Genomic DNA, 15,298 nt, shown 5'->3' on the forward strand with positions numbered 1-15,298 from the left:
GTGTCAAATAAGCATTATATCTCTACTCTTTTAGCTGTTAAACTAACGTTTTTCTGCAGGTATCAGCGTATAAAGAGTGATTTAGGATCGCAGAACATCTTAAATCATTCTCCGTCCCTATCGACTACTTTGACTATCGTTTTCGAAATTGACGTTTCTACTAACTCAGTCAAAGTGGGGGCTTCTGCAGACACCTAAAAATGTCTCCCTGAAACTTAACCCGATGATGAACAACCTTTCACCACCATTATTGCTCGGGTCGAGTATTTAATCCCAAGAGTGCTTAAAATCCATATTCAATTAAACCCAGCTCACAAAAGAGTCAAAGGATCAGTCCTAATGTTTAGTCAATGCATAGTCCAATTTATATGTTGGCCCGAACCTTTTTAATTTATTTCGTATTATTTATTAATTGAGCCCAATTAATGAATAATAACTTAAATAAGCCCGGAACTATGACACGTCACTTTAAAATACCGAACCTTTATTATTAAGAATTAGGTCAGGAATGAATCAGGGCATTTTTTGGGCAGAATTGTACACCGTGACACGGCGCCCTGTGCTGCGCCACGGTGGACAATGCCATGACACGGTGCCCAGTACCGTGTCACGGTACACACACCGTGCCACGGTTCCCAATTAAGGTTTTTTCGCGAATCTTATCTTTTCTAGGGTTTCGTGTGATCCCCTACTGATTTCCTCTAAAAAAAACCCCCTATAGACACCTAAAAATGTCTCCCCAAAACCAAACCAGATGATGAACAACCTTTCACTGCCATTATTGGTCGGGTTGATTATTTAATCTTAGAGTGCTTAAATCCATATTCAATCCCAATACATTTCATAAATAAACCCAATTATTAGCCCATTTCCCCAAACCATAACTTATTTTCCTCTTTTCGTGCCTTTAAACCCAAAATAATTCATTTCGTGTCCCTTAAAATCATTCATTTCGTGTCCTTTTTATTAAAAATTTTAGACCAGTTTAGTTGGTCCATAATCTAGGTCCAATTATTAAATATTTGGATGGGGCTTGAAAAGAGTTTTCCAACGATATTTTATAAACCCAAATCCGAGTTATAATGAATAAGTTATGGCCAAAATACTAAATTGAGTCCAAACCGAACCTAAGCCCACCTTACCTACGACCCAATGATCATGTGGAGGATCAAAAGACTTTAATCTCATTCCTAAACCAATTAGTTTTAATTAGAATCTTCTATAAGTTTCTAAAAGATATTAATTATCCTTTTTGAAAAGATAAGATTAAAGAGTTTAAAATTGAATAAAACTTTTCTTTTTGAAAGTCCTAATTCTATTCGAATTGAAAGACGTTCAAAGATAGTCAGATATTATTTTTGTGCCTCGTATTTTTTATCCAAATATTATATGGTTGGATAGCCCTTGAAATTATATTTCCAATGATATATTATAATATTAATTCTGAGTTATAACGAAAAAGATATGAATGAAATATCAAACTCTATCCAAAACAGATATCATCTCACTATTTTTTCCATATCTATTATTCTACAAAATATTTTAATCTGATTCTAATTGATTTAGAAAGTAGACTTCAACATCTTTCCAACGACATATTATTTATCTTATTCCGATTTCTGGATCAAAATATATGATAAAAGCAAAACCGCAAAAATTGTTGTCTATCGCGAGAGTTTTATTCCGATTAAATTCGGATCTTTTCTTGATTCTTCAACCTTTATTTTTTCTTTATAAATAGAGGTCATATCACCCCTTTTTTGGAACCATCAACAAGCTTGATCACCAAATCATTCTCTCTTTCTCTCTTAAACACCAAAAATCATTCTCTCTCTCCCTACACCAAAAATCATTCTTTTCTCCCTCTTTAGCCTAAACACTAGCCTCCTTATTCTTCCATAATACTTCCCCTTAGCACTCCAAGGAGTCCATACTTGACCTGAGGTTTCGTCCTTAAACCAAGGCATGAAAGGTGGAATTAACTGAGGGTTTGGACCAATTTAATTTCAATTTGATTTATATTTTTATTGAAGTTACTAACAATTTATTCATGATGTAGCAATTTAAAGGAGCGCGCGAAATGTGAGTAATTAATTAATTACTTATTTTATTTTTATATTGTTAGTATCGTGATTAGGTTAATTTTTATTTTATTTGACAAACAATTTATTGTTAAATTGCTTCCAATATTAATGTTTATTCTATTATATATTTATTGATCACCATATTTCATGTTAAAGGGAATATGTAATTGAAAATCACGCCTAATAAGATAATTTGGACGACCGGTTTAGGTTCTATTTTAATCTTGTTATTAATTCCAGTGATCACAATATTTTAGAATTATGTGTTTTATTAATATCCAACCAATTTAGCATAATAATAGTTTGGAGCAAATTGAATATTTTGTTTGTATGCCTTTGAGATCTCAAGAATCACTTTTCACTATAAGAATCGAGTAGAGGCCAATACGGACGAATGTGACTCCATGACTCACTTCGCACCATCATCACTGATCCTCCTTTCGTGGTTCCGAACCATATGGAGTTAGTAATCTCATGGATTATGAATGGGGTGTAACCTTCACGGGTCAATCGTTGTCCCGTTATTCGTGGTTGCCTTTTATGATTTGTGCACAGTTTACAAGTTCCTTAAAAACTTGTAGGCGGCTCCCTACATTCCTTGTCCCTAATCGTATTATGTCAATTCCCACTTCCTATGAGTGCCAAGCATATTCACAACATGCTTACGTAGGCGCGCTTCGAACGACGCCTACAACCCCCCCCCCCCTTTCTACAGTTCGGGGCATAAAATAATTCTCTATTCTCTCTTCTATGCACTACCCTAAACATTAGCCTACCCTATTCTCTCACAATACCTCCCCCAAGCACTCTAAGGAGACCATACTTTACCCGAGGTTTCGTCCTTAAACTAAGGCGTGAAAGGTAGAACTGTTTCAGGGTTTGGCCCCAAATCAACCTTGATTTAACTTAATTTCAATTATTGTTTTATTAATTTCCTTGAAGTTACTAACGCATTTATTATTTTGTAATTGCAAGCAAACAAAATCAAAGTAAGGAATCATGTTCCTTTTATTTCTATTATTTTTCTAACGATATTTATTATGTTTGTCATACATTAATTATTGGAATTATTGTTAAATTGCTTCCAATATTGATGTTAATTTTATTATATTTATTGATCACCATATTGCAAGTTTAAAGGGAATATTTAACTGAATATCACAACTAATAAGATAATTTGGACAACCGGTTTAGGTTCCTTTTTAATCTTGTTGTTAATTGAAGTGATCACAATATTTTAGAATTATATGTTGCATTAATATTCAACCAATTTAGCATAATAATAGTTTGGAGCAAAGTGAATATTTTGTTTGTATGCCTTTGAGATCGCAGGAATCACTTTTCACAATAAGAATCGAGAAGAGACCAATACGGGCGAATGTGACTCCATGACTCACTTCGTACCATCATCCCCGATCCTCCTTTCGTGGTTTCGAACCATATGGAGTTTGTAATCTTATGGATTATGAATGGGATATAACCTTCACGGGTCAATCGTTGTTGCCTATCGTTGTCCCTTTATTCGTGGTTGTCTTTTATGATCCGTGAACGGTATACAAGTTCCTTAAAAACTTGTTAGCGGCTCCCTACTTTATTTGTCCCTAATCGTATATGTCAATTCCCACTTCCTATGAGTGTCAAGCATATTCACAACTTGTTTATGTAGGCACACCTCAAACGACGCCTACAGTCTTCCCCTAGAGTCGCTCGGTCACGGTCTCGGGAATCTAGTGGTCAAACCAAGGATTAAGACGTGCATAGTTATGGATCCTTAATCGCCTCTCAACAAATTGATGAAGGCTAGAACAATGAAACCTCACTAGGGATTAAAATATGCAAATACCAACCAAGGGTTTCAAGTCCTCTATAGAGAGCAACTCCATCTTAGCACTTCCCATGAACTAAGGTTTCAAATGTCCTCCATGTTCTTAACCTTGCTACCTTAGCTTAAATTTGTCTAACTAGACCAAAATCACTCTCAAACCGTGTATTCCGTCATCATATAGGAAGAAATAATCATTCTAAGATACATCATCAAAGCAATCGAGTACAAATGTATGAGCAAATTCCAAAACATATTCATTTGATCTTTCCATAGTCATGTTTTTCATACAAAAAGGAAAACAAAACAAAACAAGAAGGAAGAAATCAAAAGGGTTCACAAACGAGGCATATAAATGCAATTAATTCCCAATCGTCATACAATGATTATTCGATAACAACATCAACGATTCAAGGTTCCTTAGAACCAAAAGCAAAAAACCTCGAACCATTCAACTTCTTCCTAAACTAACCTAAACTAAGCACACCAAAAGAAATAAAAAGAGTAAACACAAGAAAGATCTAACCGGAGGTTGTTGAAAAGATATCAAGGAGCAAAATAAATTCAACGCATGTAAGTCCTCTCCAATGCTTCCAAAAGTAACCTACACGATAAGTACAACATACACAAATCAAGAGGGTAAAAGGGGAAAATAAAATAAAACTAAAAGAGAAAAAGGAAATGAGGGTTAGAAATCCTCTGGGTTGCCTCCTAAGAAGCGCTTGTTTAAGGTCTTTAGCTTAACCCTTCACCTCTTTCAAGGTGGATCGAAGGATACCACCTTCTTCAACTTAGAGGTTAAATTAGCATGCATTAATCCAAGCTTGGGCAAGAATACTTCTTGTAACATCTCTCCATCACAAGGAATAAATGGAGGCCATTTTAGGGACCCAAACTTTCTCAACTTTCTTATTCATCTTTTTATTGTTGTTGTTTCTTTTCTTCTTTTTTCTCTTCCGCAAACACCTTTGAGAAGAACCACTTCTTGCATTCTTGATCTTGGGAGGGATAACCTCACCCTCCTCAAGAGAGTCTTTAAAAAAGGATGAGATTCCTACCAAATGATCCTCATTCATTATAGATACTTTGGCCACCTCCTTTGATTTCTTGAAATGTTGCTTAGGACCCCTTTCAATCCTATCTCTCTTTTCACAAGATCTTCCTCTTGAGGGGAACCTACCAAATCCATTCTACAAATCTTCTCCACCACTGGATTCTTAAGTACCTTGGAAAATTCAAACACTATCTTTTCATTGGCAACTTCACAAGTGATAGTGTTGTTCTTGCAATTGATCACCGCTGCCAAGGTCTTAAGAGCCTCACGACCCAAGATCAAAGGTGTCTTGTCATCTTTCTCCATGTCCATGACAATAAAATCACAAGGAACATAGATATGTCCTACTTGAATAGGAACATCCTCAAGCTCTCCACATGGCAATTTACCGATCGGTCGACAAGTTGAATTGTCTTCCTTGTAGGGATCATTTCAATGTTGAGTTGTCGAACAATGGGCAATGGGATCAAACTCACACTAGCCCCAAGATCGGGCAGGGCACCCTTTGCTTCCAATTTCCCAATCGTAGCTGGCAAAGTAAAGCTCCCGGGATCTTGTTGCTTCTTAGGCATCTTATGTTGCACTAAAGCAATAACTTGTGCCGCCATTGCCTCACTTTGAGAACTTGAAGACCAAGAATCATTCTCACTCTCAACAATAACACCAAGACCTCGCGCCTCTTCTTGATAAATCCTACGGACTTTACTTAAAGTACGGTCGATCTCGTGGTCAATAAATTGAGTGGGTGGTCCTTGAGACCTCCTTAACATCCACCAAAACTAAAAAAACAATTAGAAATGACTAGAAAGAGAGTAAATGAACAAAAGCAAAAGCAACAAATCCAATAATGTCACAATAAGAGTGCAAAACTAGCCATTTCCCCGGCAATGGCGCTAAAAAATTGATCGCCAAATAATAGGTCGTGTCTGTTTAGGGTAAAAATACCCCATGACCGTGAACCAATCCCGTAGTGACACGTGGCCCAATCAAAGGGCGACACGTGTCTCTATGGGAAGAAGACGCGTGTCCAAGGGATAAAAAGCCCCTGAAATCAGCATTAAAAAGGCCTTATTACATCATGGCCCAAATCCTGAGAGATCTTCATGCAAGCAGCAAAACGGCGCCCCCATTTTACACGTGGCATCGCCTGATTGCGCAGCCAATCACGTCACGGAAGTTTAGGGCACAAACCCCAAAGGGGCACAAGCTCCCACCCCTATAAATACCCAATCATTTATGATGGGAGGGGGGATTACGACGTTACATAAAAAAAGAGCATAAAACAGCTCTAACTTCTCTCTACTTTCTCTCTCTAGCCTTTCCGTTTTAGATCTCTAACTTGATCGTCGGAGGCGAATATTCCGGTAAAGGAATATTCGTTCATTTTGCAGGTGTCCGAGTTTCGTTTCCTGAAGAGTGTGACCAGTATCCGAGGAAATCCAAAAAACACCCGAAACATTTGGCGCCATCTGTGGGGATACTCGTCCGTTATGGCAATAGATGATCAGAAACCTAATACCGGTCCTCGTCCAGGCGAGGACGGTCATGTAGAAGATATAGTCCCTACAATTCATTCCTACAACCCTTTGACCGCCTCATTTCAAGAGGCCGATGATCCTCTAGTTACTGCTGCTTCCTTGAAGACCGCACTCAACAAACTTCAGAGGGAGTTTGAGAGCATTTGAGCTTTTACCTCTAGGCAGCCGCCCAGAAAAGAAGGAGAAAGAGCTCCAAAGAAAACTCAGAACAAAGTAACCCATGCAACAGATGATGGGAACACCCCATTTCGCAGGCCGAATGGAAGGTCTCCTAGGGTGCCAAGAACGAATTTGTCTAGTCTGTTGGCGAAAACCCAGTTGGCTGGGGGGAGGGGCAGACAGCCTCGAAGAGAGGAGATAGAGCCGTCTCGACGCTGGAAGGACGCGAGAGACTACCTTCGGCATAAATAACGAGAACGTACCGCTTACTCAGACACGGCCTCTACTCCCACAATGCCGGATGAACAATCCAACCACTCTCTTTCCCAGCATAGCAACTCGGCCATCTCCGGCAGGAGTCAAGCTGTGCGTACTCAAACCCCTATTCCAGTGCAACCGCTTCTGCCCCCCCAGGGTTTCAACAGCATTTTGCAGCCGAGCCCCCAGGTCTTCGGAAAAAATAGGCCGTTTGGTTATACGCTTGGTCAAACTCCCTATTTGGCCGAACAGCCCGTGCAACCTCAGCCAATTGATTGGCAGATGTGCTTACTGACTCTTGGAGATAAGCTGCCTCCGTTTTCGCAAGAAATTTTAACTGCTCCTCAGCCGCCGAAGGTGAAAAGTATACTCGTGGGAGCCTATGATGGTACGGGAAACCCAGAGGAACATATCACTTCGTATAGAAACTTGATGTACTTACAAAGTGTAGATGATGCTACTTGGTGCAAATGCTTCCCGGCCACTTTGAAGGGTGTGGCGTAGGATTGTTCAATAGCCTTCCGGCCGGCTGTATCAATTGTTTTACTACTCTTAGTTTTCTATTTGTGGGAAATTTCTCTTACAACATACCACCTCGAAAGACAAGTCTTAATTTGGCAACAATTGTCCAAGGAAAAAATGAGGGCCTACGGTCGTACGTCTAGAGATTTAACCAAGAAAAAGCCCAAATTCATAATCAGCCGGATGAAATGGCTTACTCTGAATTTCTCCGGGGATTAAGGCATGATGGTTTTAAGTTTGACTTGGTAAGAAAAAAGATTCGGACATACGCAGGTGTTCTGGGGGAAACCGAAGCTTATATTAAGGCAGCCGACTTTTGCTCTCTTACAAAAGCAGAGGCACCGGCTAAGGGAGCTGAGAAGAAACAATCTACTCAGCAAGACTTGGCTGGAAAAAAGAAAGATGGAAGCAAAAGTAAAGAAGTCTGGGTGGCCGACGGCCAGCAGCAGAAATCCAAGAAGGTCAAGACGTACGAGCCCCAATATGAGTTCAAAAAAGACTATTACTCCATCCTGATGGAGATTAAAGACAAATTTGAATTTGAAAAGCCCCAGCCGCTAAGAGGCCCGACTCAGTACAAGAACAAAAATAAGTACTGTCATTACCACAAGGATGTGGGACATGACACAAACGATTGCAACAATTTGAAGTGATTGTTGGACAAGCTAGCCGAGAAGGGCATGCCGAACTCTTATGTGATGAAGTCCAATTTCACAAATACACGGACCGAAAACACGTCCGAGAATAAGAAGAAAAATGATAGAGAAGATGATGGGAAAAGTACCGATTCGGGCTTTGTGGTCGTGATATTGGGGGGATTTGCCTCGGGCGGCCCCACCATGAAGGGAATTAAGCAAAACTCCTGGAACTTGGGAAAGGTGATGCAGGCGGACGCTATGAAGGCTGAACCTTTCCCCGAAGTAACCGTGTCTGAAGCTGACCGGGGGGAGGTCAAAGCCCTGCACAATGATCCTATGGTGTTTATTATGAAGATAGCCAATTTGAAAGAGGGCCGAATACTGATAGATACGGGAAGCTCATCCGATATCATTAGCCTGGCCGCCCTGAAGAATTTGAAGTTCCCAGAAGATGCTTTGAAGGACATCATTCATCCTTTGGTAGGATTTAAAGGAAATATCATTCACCTAGTCAGACAGATAGATCTGCCAGTTCGAATCGGGCAAAAAAGAGAAGGGAGGGATATGGTCGTTTGATTCTTGGTAGTGAAGGAATTTGCTAGCTACAATGTCATACTTGGCCGTCCCACCCTAAATGCTGCAAAGGCTGTAATCGTCACCCATTTAATGTTGATGAAGTTTGAATGTTCGGTTCAGGGGAGCCAGAAAATGGCAAAAGAGTGCAACCAGTTAGCTGTTAAGCCAACGACTCGCGGATATGGAAAGCCGTCCGAGTTGAAGGGGGAAGAACCCCCACTCCAAGCATACTAGGTCGGCCAAAAGCGAAAGCAGGTCATGACCGACCAAGCATAGCAACTAATGACTGTCGGCCGGCCTGAAGAGCTAAGACCCCAGCCGGCCGACAATCATCAGGCTGTAGTGCTTGACCCCGATCAACCAGGTCGGACAGTCAGTGTCGGCACTAAGGCTATGGGTCTGCTTGGAGACGAGTTAGTTCAGCTGTTGAGAGAATTCAAGGATGTTTTTGCGTTCGAAGTCAGTGAAATGCCAAGCATAAGCCCTAACCTGGTCATGCATAAGTTGGTTGTGAACCCGACCGTTAAACCTGTCCGCCAGAAGAAAAGAAATCACGGAGAGGAGAGGAATCAGGCGGCCGCAGCTGAAGTGAGAAAGCTTCTGGACGCCGGTTTCATTCGGCAGTGCTATTATCCCGATTGGGTGGCTAACGTAGTACTTGTGAGGAAGCCGAATGGAACTTGGAGAATGTACGTAGACTATACGAATTTGAACAAGGAATGTCCTAAGGATAGCTTTCCCTTGCCAAAGATTGACTGTTTGGTTGACTCTACGGTCGGGCATGCACTAATGAGCTTTATGGACGCATACTCCGGTTTCCATCAAATTCCTCTATGGGAAGAAGATCAAGAAAAGACTGCATTTGTGACTGAACAGGGGTTGTATTGCTACAAGGTAATACCGTTCGGCCTCAAGAATGCCCCTGCAACATTTCAGCGACTTGTCAACACGGTCTTTAGAGATCAGCTCGGTCGGAATATGGAGGCGTACATTGATGACATGATTGTCAAGTCAAAAGAGTCGGCCGACCATCTGAAGGATCTATGAGAAACATTTACCGAGCTCAGGCGGCATAAGATGATGTTAAACCCGAAGAAATGTGTCTTTGGTGTTGAGTCCGGTAAATTTCTCGGATTTTTAATTGATCAGCGTGGAATTGAGGCTAACCCTGAAAAAATTCAAGCTGTCTTGGACATGAAGTCTCCAAGAACAATCAAAGAAGTGCAAAGATTGACCGGCTGTTTGGCAGCACTCGGTTGGTTTTTGTCAAGATCAGGGGACAAATGCCGATACTTTTTTCAGACCATCAAAAAGAAAGCTATGTTTGAGTGGACGGAGGAGGCAGAGGAAGCATTCGTACAGTTAAAAAGTCATCTACATACATTGCCTCGGCTCGTCAGTCCGCTCAAGAATGAGAAGTTTTACATCTATCTTGCTATCTCAAAGCATTCCTTAAGTGTCGTTCTGCTTGTTGAACGGGACGGCCACCAGATCCCAGTCTACTTTATCAGCCATGTGCTACACAATGCCGAGCTTAGGTATCCCCCTGTTGAAAATTTTAGTTTAGCGTTATACATGGCATCTAAAAAGCTGCGGCCGTACTTCCTGGCACATTCAAAGTTGTACATATAGCTAGGTCTTGATGACCGAGCCTTGTAATTAAAGTCGTACGGCCCAACAATGTAATCTTGACAAAATTAATGAAGGTCAGGCATTGTTATCTTATTGAGTTATTTTTTTTGCAAGCGTACGTCCCTGTTAAATGAACTAAAGGCCGAGTAAAAGCCATAACAATGCTGCTTGCAACATGGCAACACGGCTTATCAAAGCTAAACGAAATTATTTAATATATAGAAAACGGTCACAAAGGATTGCAAAAATAATATATACTTTGATAAGTACAAACAAACGTTCGTCTCCCACGGGGACGGACGGAGAAAGGCACAAGGTACCCTAAATCCGTCAAGGATATTTACCTCCTTAAATGGAGGCAAGGGCACACCTAGGCAAAATAGCCCAGCCAAACTTAGAAATTTTAAAGTTGAGATATTACTTGAAATTTCCTCAGTATGTCCGAGCGATAGATTCAATGGACGGCTCACATGAGGCCCGTAATACGGCCGCAATAATAGTTTATTCGGTGTTGAACCTAGTCCAAGGGCAATCATTACTATGATTTGATTAACTTGTTAGAAGTCATACCCTTTGAGGTATAAAAACTACTAAGTCAATCAAACCATTCAGAATATGGACTAGGAGAACGCCGAATAAAGGGGCATACCCCCCCATCGTACGAAAGCGCAAAAATGTAAAAATACGAAAAATTTGCTAAGTACGAAATAGATGAAATGGAAAACCGCTCAAAAGGCGGCAAAGCTTGCATTAATTAAAACCGCTCAAAAAAGGCAGCACTTAGTAAAAAGAAAAATAAAAATTATTCAAATGAAAGCAGATAAATGAAAAGCTAAAATCAGGGGACGGCCTGGGCTCTATTTAGCTGGATCTTGGCTTTGGACGGGCTCCTCGGAGGCAAGGAGGGATGCATCATCAGCGGGCTCTCCTTTGCTTTCCTCTTCGCCCTCAGCTCCGTCCGCCCCCTCCTCATCCTCCTCATCTTCTGAGGTAGCTGGTGTAACGTCCAGCTCGGGAGAAGGCTGGCCGGCCCTCTTAGCCTCTTCCCTGAGGCAGACGAAGTTAAGGCGTTTGGTGAAGCACTCCTGATAGTAGGCGGCCTCACCATCATCCACCATGAGTTCAAATTCTTCGAAGAAGTGGCTCTTCAACCTATCCTCAGCATTCTGCTCGATGCGAACAACCTTGTCTGCACTAGGGGGCCGAGGTGTTTTCAGCTGTTAAGTCCTCAACGGACTTCTTTAAAGTCTCCACCTCGGCCCGGAGAGCGTCCGCCTCGTCCAAGGCCTCTTTCAGATTTTTTGGGCGAGGGCTACGTCGCTTTTCAGCTTCGTAGAGGCCTCAAACCCTTCTTTCCAGCACTGGCCTTCCAGGACAGCCTGGTCCCTTTCTTGTCTCATGGTCTCCCTGGCCAGGGTCTCTTATTCGAGAGCCTTGCCCAGCTTGACCAGATCTTCAGCTTGCCGCGCTGCCTTGTCGGGCAGCGCGTTGATCTGGGTCTCCAAGTGAACCCTTTGGACGGCGGCCGTCCCGGTAACGGCGTCCTGGGCCTTTTGAACCTTCTCCCACGCTCTTTTCAGCTTTTCATTTTCTTTATCCTTCCACTCAAGGAAGGCGGTCAGCCGCAGGAAGAGCTGTCTACAAGACAAAATAAGTTAGCAAAAGAAAGATGAAAAATATTCTAAGTATGGGAGTTGGGAAAAGCTACCTCAGCGCTGCAGTTAATCATAGGGTCGAGGAAGCCCACATGAATCCCCCGCAGCTTGTCTCGCTGTTCAGCTGGGACGGCCCTAGCCATGGCTTCCCTCATGGCCTTTCTGTTCGCCCCAGTAAGGGACTGGCCGGGCACCTTCATGTTCAACTCCTCCGTAATATCTGCACACGGGCGAAATAGAGTTTAGCTTAAGCAAGTAGACTTAAAAGGAAAGTGTGAAAAGTTGTTAAATCTAACCGTCTGAGAAGCTCGGAGGAGAAAGAGGGTTGAAGGTGAATGGAGGAGGCGGTGCAGGCTCGTCGCCCTCCTCACCTGAGCGGCCAGGTTGGTCACCGGCCAACTGAGAGGCTTCAAGCCAATCAGATTTTTGGACTCTTTGGATGGGCGGAGTCACGTTTGGACCTGTCGATTTCGCCGGGGTCGACTTACCCCTATCGTCCGTTTTCACGGACTCATCATGGACCGGCTTGGCGGCCGAATCCACGGACTTGGAGACCCTACTATCACCCAGCCGGGGTTGCTCTCCTTTGGACGAAGCAGTCCGCGACGTAGTCTTTGCTGCGGTGGTGGAAGTGGTCTTAGTTATGACCTTCTTCCTTTGCTCGGACGCCTTCCCGTCCTTGTCATTTTTAGCAGCCGAGGACGGCTGCTTTCGTTTAGCCCTTAGGGTCGGAGTTGACAGTTGTAAAGAGCAAGCAAAAGTTCAACTCAATAAAACTTTGTTAACGTTCGTGTAGATACAGCTAGGATCCTACTTCCAACATACCAACTAAAAAAAAAAAATTTGGAACAGCGTCCATGCAGGCTCAGGAAGAAGCCTCCTTCCAACCTAGCAACACGAACGCTAGACCTTGAAAGGTTTTATACCTCCTTGGTTTGCTCGTACATCTTCTTACGAGCCTTGTATCTGGCCAAGTCAATCTCGACCATGTCAATCTCCCCCTTCTGCTCCTTGACCAGCATGGCGTACGCTTCCTCTGCAAAAACAAAATTTAACCAACAGTTAATATAATTTCCAACATGAAATGAGTTCGGACGCCAGAGAGAGCTAAATTCCCACCTTGGGGAATGTTCGTGTACAGGCCACACGCGGACATAAAAATTGGGTCCCTGAGCCAGCCAGCCAAGGGGATCCAGTTCTGGGGCACGGCCACTAACTTTCCATCCCGTCTAACCTTCTTGACTTTAAAATATTCAAGTTGGTGAGCCTGGTCTGGGTGGACGGGTGGTTTGTATGGTCTATGGTCCCCTCGGCCGAGTTGGATCGGCTTGGCATTAAACCGATTCATCCGCAAATTGAACTCTGTATCCTTGGTTTTGATGCGGTAGAACCGATTCTTCCAATCACGCCACGTCAACACACGGTCCATCACCACCATATAATCCTTTGTGGTGCTAAGTATGAAACATCCGTCCGTGAGCTTCTCGAGGCGGATCATTGCGTGCATCTCGCAGAAACCCGGGAAATCCGGCTGTAAGCCCTTACGGATGCACGTCACCAAGTACCCAAATATGTTCAACCAGCTGTTTGGCACTAGGTGAAAGAGGGCAATATCGTACTCGTCTAGTACTGTACGAATGAAGGGGTGAAGGGGGAAACGAAGTCCAACGTCCAAAGCAGCTTGGTAGACGCTGAATGATCTGCGGCACGGCCACTCATCCTCCCAGGCGGCCACCGAAAGAGACCTTTTCGGGGCCTTAAGTTCAAATCCTTCGCCCAAATGGAGGAACTCCTTGTACTCCTCGAATCCATCATTGAGGTAGCCCAAGGCTGTGCTACCCACTGTACAGGCATACGGATCCTTGAAGTTGTCTACATGGCGATCACATCTTTGGTTGCCTCCTCCCCTTCGGTCGTCTGACCTTCGGCCTCGGCCTCATCTCCTACCTCCTCACCCTCTTGGTGAGGGGCAGTGCCAAACTCAGAGGACAACACTCTGTCCAAGTCAGCTGCCTCGGCAGAGCTATAACTTCTATAGACGTGGTCGCCCCCAGCTGAAGGAGGCTCTTCAGAAACTAAGGGACTTTTGCCCTTCTCTTTAGCAGGGGCCGCCCTAGTTTCCGAAGAAGGACCACTGCGAGGGGGCAGGTCGGACGGTTCGTTGATAGAGATTCCAACTCTTGGCCTATCCGACCTGCTATGTTGGAGATGGGGTGGTAAGGGAACTGAAGAGGACGTACAAGTAATGGCCGCCCTAGAAGAGGAAGGAAGCCTCTCGCGATATCGCAACCCGGTCGATTGTCTTGCCGAGTTGGCTTGTTGTGAGGACCTAGGTTCAGGGGTTGGCCCGGACACCCCAGCAGCAGAAGAGACGCCCTGAGCACGTTGGCGCTCCTCAAAAGATGAAGTTACTTCCACGGCCGAGCAATGAGTACCCGTGGAAGCGGTCGTAGGAGTAGTGGAAAGAGTTTCTAAGTCAGTGTTTGGGTCATATGGAGTTCTAGGGTTCACCAGACTACCGTCTGGATTTCTGGCCGCATGAAGATCATATGTTTGCCTTGTCCTTGCCCTGTCCGACTGCAGGGACAAAGAAGAATAGGTGGAGGTGAGTAGGTACGCACTAGAAATGGACCCACTCCCTGAAGGAGACAACTCGTCTCCGTCCACTCTAGACTCCTCAGTCTCAGGCGAATGGCCGGCCTCATGAGGAGAAACAGACGAAGCCAAGTGTTGAGCCAGATTTAAAAAATGAAAATCAAGAAAATAATACAAGTAAAAAGTGAAAGAAAACAAGCGGCCTACCTCTGTACGTGTAGAAAACTTGAAAAGTCTTGAGGGTTGACCGAAAAACTCAAAAACACGCCCGAAAAACTCAAATGCACGGCAGAGCTCTTGAAGATTCAAAGAAAAAACACTTTCCCTCTCTAAAAGCTCTGATCTCTCTCTAAAAATCACAAAGTTCTAAAGTGTGAAAATGAGGTCAAGACCCCTGTATACATAGGCGAAATTTATGGGGGTATAATAGTAAACTCACCTTTCCTGCCTAAGGAGGACAAATGGTTATAATTTGAAAATTTAACCTAGAAATTGAGGGGGCAAAAGGACAATGCCGTTAGAATAAACGGAAAAAGAGACGGCCAAATAACGGCTTGTCCGAAATGACGGACAAAATAGACGGAACTAAACCTTCCATCTCAATAGATAGACGTCCGCTTTCCCCCGAAAATTTAGGCGGCGTACCTTGTCCGCTTCCTTCTCAGAGCCAGGCGTCCTCTAGAACCTTAGGCAGACGAAAGCAGCGTGCCAGCCTAAGATTGCCAACTTCGAATGGGGCGGACAAACCTATGTACCACAGCCGTC

The 15,298-nt window shown here is 43.4% G+C and overlaps 1 protein-coding gene across 1 annotated transcript; it reads right to left on the reverse strand.

Annotated features, from left to right (window-relative positions):
• Positions 1-4,981: 4,981 nt before the first annotated feature.
• Positions 4,982-5,568, reverse strand: LOC145565146 (uncharacterized). Its single transcript, XM_081625235.1, has 2 exons — positions 5,437-5,568; positions 4,982-5,377 (listed from the first exon to the last, which is right to left on the reverse strand). Exons 1-2 carry the CDS (start codon positions 5,566-5,568, stop codon positions 4,982-4,984), a joined length of 528 nt encoding a protein of 175 aa, XP_081481361.1.
• Between the last annotated feature and the right edge of the window lie 9,730 nt (positions 5,569-15,298).

This window comes from Chenopodium album, chromosome 10, assembly GCF_948465745.1.
Source record: "Chenopodium album chromosome 10, dcCheAlbu1.1, whole genome shotgun sequence".
Lineage (NCBI taxonomy): Eukaryota > Viridiplantae > Streptophyta > Magnoliopsida > Caryophyllales > Amaranthaceae > Chenopodium > Chenopodium album.